Here is a 12,643-nt window from a genome sequence, read left to right on the forward strand (position 1 = left end):
GTTTTGTCATTCTTAAGCTTATGAAATACTGTCATGACTTCAAGCAGGCTTATAGATTCTTCGCTTATGTCAAGTTGGAGGAACGGTAGCTCAGCCGGAGGGGATACAGGGTTCGTAGGTGGTGGAAAGTTTAGTGCCTCATTGAAGTATTCCTTCTATGTCTAGTCAATGTCTTCCTTTTTTGTAAGAAGTTGGCTAGCCTTACTTTCGATCGCAGATGCTGGCTTTCTAAAATCTCAAGTTATTTCTTTTGTGATACGATTGACTGTTCAACTATCACCCTTGTTGGCAGCTGCCTCTGCCTCTGTTACCTTTGTCTAAAAAAAGAGCAGTTTGTCAGCTCTGGTAGACCGCTTTACGGCCTTGTGGGCTTCCTTATATTTATATTTCAAAAAATCTTTGTACTCGACAGTGGACTCATTCTCGCATGCTTCCAACATGATTTTGGTTTCTTTTCGGTCATTCATAAGTTTCCAAGATTTGTCGCTGATCCACTGCTCACTTTTCTTTTTTGCATACCCTATGTTTTTTCGGCGACACCCCGCACACATTGCACAATAGACTCCCATCTCTTGTTTACTGTTGCATTTGTGTCTTCAGTTAAAAGACTTGTAAACCTATTAGCAAGATTCACACAGTATGCTTGTCGAAGATTCTTGTCCTGGAGCTTCCGGACGTCAAAGGACTTGATTTTTACATTTCTTCATGGTCTTTAGCTTTAGTTTGAAACTGGCAAACACCAGTTGGTGGTCAGAGTATGTATCGGTTCCATGGTAAGTTCGCACATCTTCCAGCGATCGTCTATGGCGCTTTTTCACTAATATGTGGTCAATCTGGCTTCTTGTAAAACCGTCAGGAGAAGTCCAAGTATATTTGTGTACTTCATGGTCGGGGAACCATGATCCAGCTACTATCAGGCTTCGGCTGGCACACATATCTACCAAACGCACTCCATTATCATTGATAACACCCAGGCCATGGCGGCCTAGCACATCAGGCGCAAAACTGTTATCGCTACCAACTTTGGCATTAAAATCACCACACACAACTAATACATCGTGCTCAGGTACTATACTGAGTATGTCGTTCAAATCATTAAAAGAGATGTCTCTAGTGTCCCCACCTGAATCGTTTGTGGGGGCTGCAACGACGGTAAGTTTAGAGTGGGAGCTTTAAAACCGAGCCTTGATTATTATTTCTTTCTTAGGTACAAATTCCAACATCGACCTCTTTGCTTGTTTACTGACAACTAGGGCAACTCCGGCTTCACGTCTCTTCTCTTTACCTGAGAAGAACACTTCATATTTTTCAACATATATTGAACCAGGGCCAGTCAGCCTGGCTTCGAAAATAGCTGCTATTTCAATCTTATATGATTCAAGAATTCTAATAAAGCCCTTTAGACGGCCCGGTTGTGGCTCAGGATTAAGAGTCCAGACATTCCAAAAGAAACACGAAAAGGTTCATTTGCTGTCGAAAATCGTGTCCATGGACGGTCAGTAGTCGTTTCCAAAGAAATCAAATTAGGCCTGAGGCTTTTCGTTGTCGTTTCGAAAATCATCTAAAATTTTTACAGGGATAGGGGATTAGCCTATCACCCAACCCTTTCCTCCTTTCCTGGCGTTATTTACAGGTATCAAATATCAAAAATTATAGAAAGAATTGTAACCATTGTCAGGCAGTCCAGTTGAGAAGGGGTCAGTCTGTAGTCACACGTGTGTCATAGGGTTAAGCCAAAGTGGCGAGTCTCTTGTGAATAGCGCTCAAAGTGGCCTTTCCTCTTTTCTCGTCATAAATGGGGCCTCGAAGGAAGAACTCGTAAAACCGTGCCTGAGGGGGAAGGGATGTGATGGTTTATCGTTTTTCTTTTCTTATTTTCACATCGTGATATTTATTTTCAGAGATCGTAGTTCGTAAGTGTGTGTGAATTGAAAAAGGCTAATTACCTATTTTGGCGGAGAGCCGAGATATAAGCTAGTTTCGTTTTGAATGAATTTTTGTTTGTATGAAATGGTCAAACCTTTTCTGAACTTTGTAGAATAAAGACCTCTGTTTGAAAATATTTACACTTTGTGAATATAGAAAGCGATAAGGGCTCCTGATTGAGACCAATTCTAGGACTTGGGTTCTAATTATTGGTTGCTGTTGTAAAAGTTGCCACACGAACATGCATAATTAAAACGAAATTCGCATATTAATTTTCCTTTATTTGGCTAAATGTCTTTCTCGAAATTTTGTTCTGACGTAACTTACGAATTAACTTACGTAACGAATTTCTATTTTCGCATGTTTTCATTACGTATATTAGGGAGTTCGCCCCCTAGTCAATACCTTGCTCTTTACAACAAAGTTCTAATTTTGTTCAAATGACAAACGCCTGAATCACAAAGGCTGTTTAATTAAAATATATATCTCTTTTGAAATAACTAAAAAAAACTTTAGCGTAAAGGGTGAGGTATTGACTAGGGGGCGAACCCCCTCATATACATAATTATCTCTGGTTGTTTTAAGTTTGAATGCTGCTCCTTACTTTCAGTTGAAAAAAAAAGTTTTTTTTTTTATTTAATTTCGGATTGTTTTTAAATAATGCTTGGAAATCCAGCGCCCCCTTCATAGAAATGTCCCTTTCCCCCAAGGAAACATCCTCCATGGAAAGATTCTCCCCCGTAACCCCTACTCCGACCCCGACCCCCCGCCAGAAAATGATTTCTCCGGAAAACGCCTGTATACTTCCCAATAACCAATACTATATGTAAACAATGGGCAAAGTTTATAACTTGCAGCCTTTCCCCGGGATCTGTGGGGGATTAAGTCATCCTCAAAGACAAATTAATTAGATTTTCGACTATGCTGAACAAAATGGGTATCTCAAAATTTTGATTGGGTCACTTCAGTAAAAAATGAGCGTGGGAGGGGGCTAAGTTGCCCTCCAATTTTTTTTGTCACTTCAAAACGGCACTACAACTTCTAATTTCTGTTCAAATGAGCCCTATCACGATATTATAGGACTAATGGATCAATACGATCACCCCTGGGGAAATGAAAAAATATATAAAATACAAACAAACAAACAAACATATAAACACGCATCCGTGATCTTTCTTCTGGCAAAAAATACAAAATTTCACATTTTTGCAGATAGGAGCTTGAAACTTCTATATTTTCTCTTATATTCTCTTATACGCTGAATCTGATGGTGTGACTTTCGTTAAATTTTTATAACTTTTAGGGGTTGTTCCCCCTTTTTTCAAAATAAGGCGAATTTTCTCAGGCGCGTAACTTTTGATGGGTAAGACTAAACCTGATAAAACTTATATATTTGAAATCAGCATAAAAATCTGATTCTTTTGATGTTTCTTTTGGTATTAAAATTCCGTTTTTTCCGAGTTTCGGTTACTATTAAGCCGGGTCGCTCCTTACTTACAGTTCGTTACCACGAACTGTTTGATAAGTAAGTAGACTGGTTTTAATTAATTTTAATGTTCTTAGAATTAGCTATGCAATATGGAGACGTTTTAGCAAACGTAAGAGTTGTCCATCGCGTATTATTAGCGCTTCCAGTGTCGGGGGCTAGTAATGAGCGATCGTTTAGTAGACTTAAATTAATACTGACGTATCTCAGATTGACTATGGGCCAGAAGCGAACTAAATAATTTAACGCTAATGAGCATAAGACACAAATAACTAGAAGCATTCAATTGGGAAGAGATAATTAATAATTTTGCATAGGCAGAAGTAAGAAAAGTCAGATTTAAAAAAATCGAAAATTTTGTTAATAAATAGAAATTTTTGTCAAAAGGCGGCCTTAAAATTTTTGAGACTAGGGAAGGTGCTAAAAAAAATTTGCCCCAGGCCAGAGAGGCCAGAAACACCACTGCTACAGGCTTCTCTTCCTATTCTCCAAAAACATTTCAACTGAAAAAGAACCTGCACCTTGGCTATTCTACTTTAAACATTTTCACTGCATCCAGCATTTTTACAAATCATTTACCCAGGTAAGTGACAACTTACCCAGGTAAGTGACAACCTACCCAGGTAAGTGACAACTTCAGTGCCAGGCAGATACCCCTTTAAAAGAAATCTCGACAACAGATCAGGCTGCTTTGTGTCGAAACAACCATAAGGAGTGGTGTGTATTGAACCCTGTACGAAACAAAAAAAAATTATACGACGAAAAAATACTACTACTACTAATAACAACTCCCACAACTCTTACTAACAACTCCAACTCCCTACTACTAACAACTACTAACAACTCCCGCCCACGAAGTTCCCATTTCCTTTAAATCTTTCTTATGACGTCCTCCCACCCCAGGTGAGGACGACCTGTTTTCCGTTTAGCCCTAGACGGTTGGCCGAAAAGATGGACAAAGAGATCATTATTAATATTTCTCCGTTGGGAATAAAAAATGATGATATTGAGAAAAAATTATTACATATGAATACCTCAGAGACGTAACCAACAATCAAAAACAGCAAAAAGGAAAAAAATACAAAAACCTCAAAACAAGTAACGATTAAAACTATTCGATAAATATACACTAAAAGAGCTTGATAGTGTCACCCGTTTTTTAGAACCAGTTTTTCTAAAGGTAAAATCCAAGTTTTTATTCCTAAAAAGGCCATTTAAATCGTCTCCAACAAGAAATAAAATGTTAGAAAAAATTGTAGGTTATATTTTATAAATAGTGTAAGTCAGAATTCCTGGCAAAGAATATGAAAATAATTTTTTGGGACAGAGGAACGGGGTAGAATTCCATAATAAGTATGTTTTCATACACAAATTAAGGGTCATCGCTGAAGTGAAAGAAATTATTTTTTCTTTTTTGTAAGAAGTAGAAAAACAGAATCTTGGAACTAATATTTTTATTATTAATAAATTACGAATACACAGTATACAAACAGAAGATACTTTAATTCTCTGTCTTTAGTATTGGGGAGTCCTATCGGGAAAGTCCAGCTCTAAGGAAACCCACTCTGACATTGAGGACGGCAGTTGGTCATACAACTAATACCTACTGCTACTCCTCGTAGAAAAGGTATCAAAGACAGAGAGGTCTTTGTATTCTTACCTCGTAAGGGTCCTTTTCAAAAGGCTGACTCTTTTTTGACGAGTGGGAAGGATTGGAAGGACCCGGGTGACCTAGAAGCAGACCAAATTGACTAACAGACTGAGATGGATTTGAATACATTTGGTCAATTTGTTGCTGAGTTGTAGGAGCCTAGAATAAGGTAGTTTAGATTAGAGTTAGAAGGCTCTCTTAAAAATTTAACAAGGAACACAAAAGCAACATTAGAAAGTGCACTGCTGTTAAATTAGGAAGCCGAAACTAGAATGCACTTTATAAAACTGTCAAAAAGGCCACCTATACACCTGTTAAGGAAGAAACAGTGAGTTTGAGAGAGAGAAAAAAGGGGAGAGGAAGAGAGAAAAATAGAAAGCGTGAACGGTGAGAAACTAAATATATTAATTTTTTTTTACTGAAAGTAAGGATAAACAATAAAACTTAAAACGAACATAAATTAATCCCTAATAAAAATGTTAGTAAATTTAATAAGAAATTTGTTATAAAGGGTGCTTTCTTTTCCTTATTCCTCGCTCTCTATGCTCAAGTTTGACTTATTGTCCCAGTCCTTAAAGAATGACTCATAAAATACAAAGGCTGTTGAATTCAAATAAGAAGCATTTTCAAAAAACTTCAAGACTTTAGCGTAAAGAGTGAGAGATGAAGAAGGGACAGCCACCCTCTACATCTCTACATACAGACTAATGTCATCCTCTACAGAATAAAGCCACCCTTTACTTACAGACTAACTTTTATTCGTTTTACGTTTTACTGTTGCTCCTTAATTTCAGTCGATTTCTCAATTCCATTTTTCTGAAGATCATAATGATAAAAATGAAGATGATTTGATTCAAATAAGAGCTCCATATCTACGTATATTTGTGTCAAAGAAAATTTTCTACAATCGCCATTTTGGCGATTGGAGATATCTTTTTTGGATACTTTCTAAATTTTCTGTTGTTGTTTTTTTTTTTTTTTTTTTTTTTTTTGGTAGGATAATTTTTCTACGAATATTAAAAATGAAGATGTGTTTGATCCAATCAAAAGCTTTATATCTGTATTTGTTTCAAATAAAAATCAATTTCCCTTTTTGAATTCTGAAGCAAATTTGGCTATTGGATAAACGTTCTTTGAATACTTGTCTTAATTTCAAGGTATTTTCCAAATAAAAAATATGGATATGGCTTGATTATGATAAAGAAATCCATATCTTTTGTATACTTCTTCAGAAGTTTTGGATATTTTTGCAGAGTAATCAAAAGACATTAAATATGGATATAGATTAAAATCAAGATTCTATACTGATGTCTGTGTAAGCCGAATTAAGCCGAATTAAGTACTGAACATACAACATGACATCATATTTAAATGACAACATATTTACAACATGACATCATATTAAATATGGATATAGATTAAAATCAAGATTTTATACTGATATATTTAAAAAAAAAAAAACAGTCAAGTTAAGTACTGAACATACAACATGACATCATCTTTATATATAAAAAAAACAACATGGAAACCAACTTAACAGTAATATATAGTTATAATAGTAATAATATAGTTATATACAGGCAATAAATACGCAAATATCTTACCAAAATAAAAAGATTTATATAAAATCCAGCATACAATGCTCTGCAATTCTTAACGTAATTCATACATATATTTGCCTTTATTTAACGAATATGATTGATAGTATTTAATTTATCAATATGAATAATAATAATAAATCATAATAATAATAATAATAATTTATTTATTACCCACTATAAAAAAGTAGCGGAGAACATCAAGAACAAAAAAAAAAAAAAAGCAAACTCGCACGCTTAACAATTATTTAAATAGAATGACATAAATTATGGTGTGCAGTAACACTTGCAGATAACGACAGCTTTCCCGCAAGCACAGTCACTTTTTCCCGTAAATTAATTAAAAAAACTTTCCAAAAAATAAGTTTTTCAAAGAAAAGTAAAGGCCATTTTAAACTTAAGCTCAGGAGATATGAATACCTGTTAAAATTCAAATTTCAAAACGACCAGAAATTCTTATTAAAGGATAAATGAATATCAAAACGAACAGAAATTAAATAATCAATACCATAGTAAAAATACATACAGCAGGTACTAATATAAATGAATAAATATATCTTAAAGCGAGTAATGGTTAGATTGAATATGAAAATCAAGCTTAAAACGAAAAGAAATTAAATAAACAGTCAATGCGAGCAAACATACAATATATATTAATGTAAATGAATAAATAAATGTTAAAACGAGTGAAACTTAAATTGAATATGCAAATCAAGTTTGAATCGAATAAAAATAACTACAAACAAGAGTTTGGGTATCTCCTCACTGCAGAAGCCTAAAACCTATTGCGTCATTGACGCCTTACTGAAAACTATATGAGTCTTGAACAGTCTTGGAAAGTATAAACAAAATCAAATTGAATATTAGATACATAATAATATTAATTGTTGAAAGATCCATCAGTTCAAGATTTTTTTTTTCACTGTAATTTTCATTTTCATTTTCAATGCTGTAAGAACTGGAAAAAAATAAATTTGTAATATAAGAGAAATTCGTTTTCAGTGAAGCACCAATGACGCAGAAGGATTTAGGTTTTTGCAGTTAAAGAAAGGGGCAGTATCCAAATTTTGTTTGTAATAAAACTATATTTGTCTTGAACACTCTAGGAAAGAACTAATAAATTAAACTGAATATTTGGTGTATAATGATATTAATTTCTGAAAGCTCATCAGTTTAAAATTTTACTGTAGTTTTGATATTTATTTTCAATATTAAGCACAAAAGAAAACATATGTAATATAACTCGTTTTCAGTATAGCACCAATGACTCAGTAGATTTTAGGCTTCTGCAGTGAGGAGATACCCAAACTCTTGTTTGTAGTTATTTTTATTCGATTCAAACTTGATTTGCATATTCAATTTAAGTTTCACTCGTTTTAAGATTTATTTATTCATTTACATTAATATATGTTCGCATTCATTGTTTATGTAATTTCTGTTCGTTTTATGTTTCATTTATACTTTAATAGCAAACTATTCTTCTTCATTTTGAGCTTGATTTTCCTATTCAATCTAAGCATTACTCACTTTAAGATATATTTATTCATTTATATTATTACTTGATGTATGTTTTTTGCTATGATTGTTTATTTAATTTTTGTTCGTTTTGGGTTTCATTTATTCTTTAATAGTAATTTCTTGTCGTTTTGAAATTTGAATTTTAACAGGTATTCATATCTCTTGAGCTTAAGTTTAAAATGGCCTTTACTTTTCTTTGAAAAACTTATTTTTCGGAAAGTTTTTTTTTTTTTAATTAATTTTTGTTCGTTTTTGATTGAAAAAAGTTTCAAGTTTTTATTGCATAGGGGGAGGGTTGCTTACTGTCCGATTATTCTTGACTTTAAAAAACGGAACTAGAACTTTCAATTTAAATCGAATGAGGCTGTTTTCAAAGTCTATACGATTACCTCTTTGAGAAAAACCTTATATATGAACAATAGACAGCTTGCATAACTTGTGGACAGCGATTGGCAACAATGAATGGATTGAAAAATAGCTCCAATAAGGGTATTTTGACCATTTCACTTGCTGTCACAAAGGGATCACGATTGTTTGGAATTGACCTTAATAGGATTTTGTGTGCCAAAGCAATCTTGCATCTATCACAGAGTATGTATTTTAACCTTATAATTAGATAATTATAATAGATTTACTATGTGTTCTTCCCATACAAAACTTTACCTTATTAAAGTCTTTGGGGGGGGGGCAGCGTAGTTGGCAGAAGGAAGAAAACTTTAACGTAGACAGTAGGAGAGAAGGAGGGTGAGGTTGGAGACTCATCCAATACGGGTCGGAACTTCACTTATCTCCTCTGTTCCCGATTTAGGAGTTCAGACAGACTCATTGGGCTGTAGAATGCTGGAACGTTTGAGATGTCGAAGAGGTTAAAATACTCAAAAATACTTTATATTTTCAGTTATTGCAGGATTGATTTCATAGATTGTGGAATGGTGAGCCCCCTGGCCCATCATTTGGGTAAACCTCAACTCATAATGTGCAATTTTGATTAATTGTTTCGTGTTATGTGCATATATTATTCTATATAGGTTATTTTGAGTTATACTTTTATCGCATTGCGTTCATTTTTAAGGCTTGAGATAAAATCTGAAACCTTAGCGGAGACAGTGGTAGGGGGAAGTCTCCCCCCTCACATGCATAATTGAGGAGCCACAGAGAAAGTAATACAAATAAAATTAATATGTATTTTGAAAATGTCTTTATTCAAAAAAAGAGAACAAAATCGTTTGATGGAACCTGTAGTGCTATCTCTAACATTTTCGTTGATTTTTTATTCCCGTTATTATGAGATGTGAAATTTAGAATTTAATGACTGGGTTTAGTCGTCCCCTCCCTGAATAATTCACATTTGGAAAACCCAGCCCCGGGAAATTCCACCCCCCACATTTTCTTTTCCTGCTGATAAATCCCCCGCGATAAATTCTACCCAGCAGAAATTTCCCAGCCGTGGAATATGCTCCCCCAAACATATTCCCCTCAGATAATTTCAGATATTCAGAAAAGTGCAACCTAAAATTTTTACTAAACTATATAAGTCAGAAGAAATGCTTTAGTGTCACCTGACTAAAGAGCCATATGGGTTCATAGAATTAATAATTGTTAATTTTTTCAGGGACACTATATGTGAAAGAGGTAGTCTCATAAAAACTTAGGAACGGGGTTCATTGAAATGCATATTAAAATTTATAGTGCCCTTGCACCAGGGGCGGTATCAGATCAGATCAGAATTTGAGGTTTTCTGGCATAACCAGCAACACTTTAAGCGTCCTGAAGTACTGGTTCTGCCTGCCTACCAGTGGGTAAAGGCATACACATATAGCAGCCCCCACCCCTGGGGTGTAAGAAGGAACTCAACAGGTGTGACCTAGACCTATTTTAACTTGTAATTTGACTACAGTAACCAATCCTTGGGTTTAAGCCACTGCTACTGTTGATGCTTGATGTTTTTTGCTGATTGCTTTCTATTCTTCAAATTTCACAATCCCCTGCTTTGGTATTTGAAATTTGTTACTTCATTGTGGACTATATCCTGCCTTCTACCCAAACTGTCTTATACCACTGCTTATTCTGTTCCTGTTTTGTCGTTTACTTCAGATAAGAAATGAAAAGTCAACTCAAGCCACCTCGTGAACTAAGGTCTGACAGCTCAATCCAATTCTCTGGATCAGAATCTGTTTCAGAGCAACTACTTATACTCACTAACCACATAAATAGCATAAAAATCAAACACAAAATGCTAGCAGATTCACTACAACCTGACAACCTTAAATCTTCAGTGAAAGGGTTACTTGATGACCTTATATTGGCTAAGATCTCTTCCAAGGTAGATGAGTCAGAGGTTGAAATGAAAGAAGAACGGGCATACGTTAAAAATACTGTTACTATCTTTTCAGATTAGCTGGATACACTAAAACAGGAGGTGAGTACTGGCTTCGACTTAGATTCTAATAATCTAGTGGAAAAAACCCTTGTAAGCTATAACAGACTCATATTTTCTGTTGAATCTTCTTTGACTACTTTAGAGTCATCCATGATAGACCTTAAAAACTCTTTCCAGCCTATCCAGTCCAACCTGGCAAGATTAAATGACCATTTTGAACAGCAGGCTTTGAGCAACCAAATTATTGTCTTTGGGGTGAAAGAGGAGACCTCCATTGAAAACACTGAAAGTCAATTCCTGTCACTATGTGCTGGGAAATTTCCTGGCATACCAATTATTCAGTCTGATGTTGTATCAGCCAAAAGAATTGGCATACCATCTGCAAAACCCAGACCCATAGTTGTAGAATTTTGCAACTTACGGGTTCCTCAACTGCTTCTCAGACAAAAGAAGGATTTGAAAGGATCAGGGATTCTATTTTCTGAGACGCTTACAAAACCACGCTTACAACTTCTTTCATATGCCAAGTCAAAGCTTGGCTTATGTAATGTGTGGTCTAATAAAGGTGATATCCTGTATAAAACCCAATCTAGAAGAGTGGTTAAGTTTACTAATCAGAATGAAATTGATTTATGTGCTGCAAATGCAGAAAATTAAAGTGATGGATTTAGATTTATTTTGTTATAATATATTGCATTGTTTCTGTAGAGATTTACTTGCTGTTCTTAAAATATTCCTCTATTATTCTTTACTGTCCTCACATAATTTTGACTGGTTCCATATTACACTTTGTGCCAATAGTTTGGATGATATGTCCCTTCCCACTAACATTTCTTTATGTTTGTTTGTGATTCTGTCACCTTCATGTTGTTAGATTTACATTATATTCTTGTCGTGTCATTATACTTGTAACCCCCATAATATCAACTGGTCACACATTATAGTTTGTGCTAATACTTATAATAATATGTGCCTTCCCACTGATTTTTCTTTATGTTTGTTTATTATCCTTTCACCATCATGTAGCTTGGCTTCTATAATGTTTTTGTCATGTCAGCACACTTGCAGCTCATATAATTTTCACTGGTCCTATATTGCATTTTGGGCAAATATTATGAATCATATATGTTATCCCACTGTTATTTTCTTCTTTTTTTTATGTTTATTTGTGATCCTATCACCTTTATGCAGGCTGATTTCTTTCATATTTTTGTCATTTCAGCATAATTACAGCTCATATAATCTTGACTGGTTTCACATTATACTTGGTGCCAATATTTTGATGAATATGTGCCATGCCACTATTATTTCCTTATCTGGGTTGGTGATCCTATCGCCTTTCTGTAGCCTGAGTTCTATCATATTTTTCTCATGTCAGCACACATGCAACTTGCATAATTTTGACTGGTCCCATATTATATTTTTGGTCAATATTTTGAATAATATATGCCATCTCATTGATATTTCTTTATCTTATTTTTTTATGCTATCACCCTTGTTTACCCTGAATTCTATCATTTTTTTGTCATGTCAGTATATATGCAGCTCTCATAATTTCTTACTACCCATAGTATACTTTGGGCTAATATTTGGAATAATATGTATCATTCCATTGATATTCATTTATATTTGTCTGTGATCCTATCACTTTCAGGTAGGCTGACTACTATTATATTTTTTTTTTCATGTCAGCATACTTACAGCTTACATAATTTTCTGGTCCCACATTATAAATTGGGCCAATACTTTGATTCTATTCTTAATTCGGTTATATTTGATCAACCCATTAGGGCTGGTAAACAAGAGACTCACACGCTTGACCCTCTCCTTGAATCTATGGTTAATTCTAGCTGTAATTATCACACTACCATTGATTATTGTGATAAAATTATAACCTCCCTGTCTTTAAATAGTAGCTTTAATGTATTTTGTTTGAATGTGCGCAGAGTAACAGACAAGTGTGATTTCCTGCAACCATATTTTTTGTCTGAGAATTCTGTGTTATTTGGATGCAATATATTTAACCGAAGCGTGGCGATATGATGGGGTGATTATTACATCCCATGATTTGCATTATAGCTTTG

General features: G+C 34.5%; 1 protein-coding gene across 2 annotated transcripts in view; it reads right to left on the bottom strand.

The window, feature by feature from the left end:
- The window catches only part of LOC148939747 (uncharacterized), a 241,434-nt gene that overhangs the window by 32,069 nt on the left and 196,722 nt on the right, over positions 1-12,643 (bottom strand). For both annotated transcript variants that reach the window (XM_089106283.1, XM_089106282.1), the window contains exon 16: positions 5,073-5,222. In XM_089106283.1, coding sequence (XP_088962409.1) covers positions 5,073-5,222 — 150 coding nt within the window. The remainder of the gene's footprint in view (positions 1-5,072; positions 5,223-12,643) is intronic.

The sequence above is a fragment of the Artemia sp. Qi Xiang Cuo genome, chromosome 20 (genome assembly GCF_049724085.1).
Source record: "Artemia sp. Qi Xiang Cuo chromosome 20, ASM4972408v1, whole genome shotgun sequence".
NCBI classification, from domain to species: Eukaryota; Metazoa; Arthropoda; class Branchiopoda; order Anostraca; family Artemiidae; genus Artemia; species Artemia sp. Qi Xiang Cuo.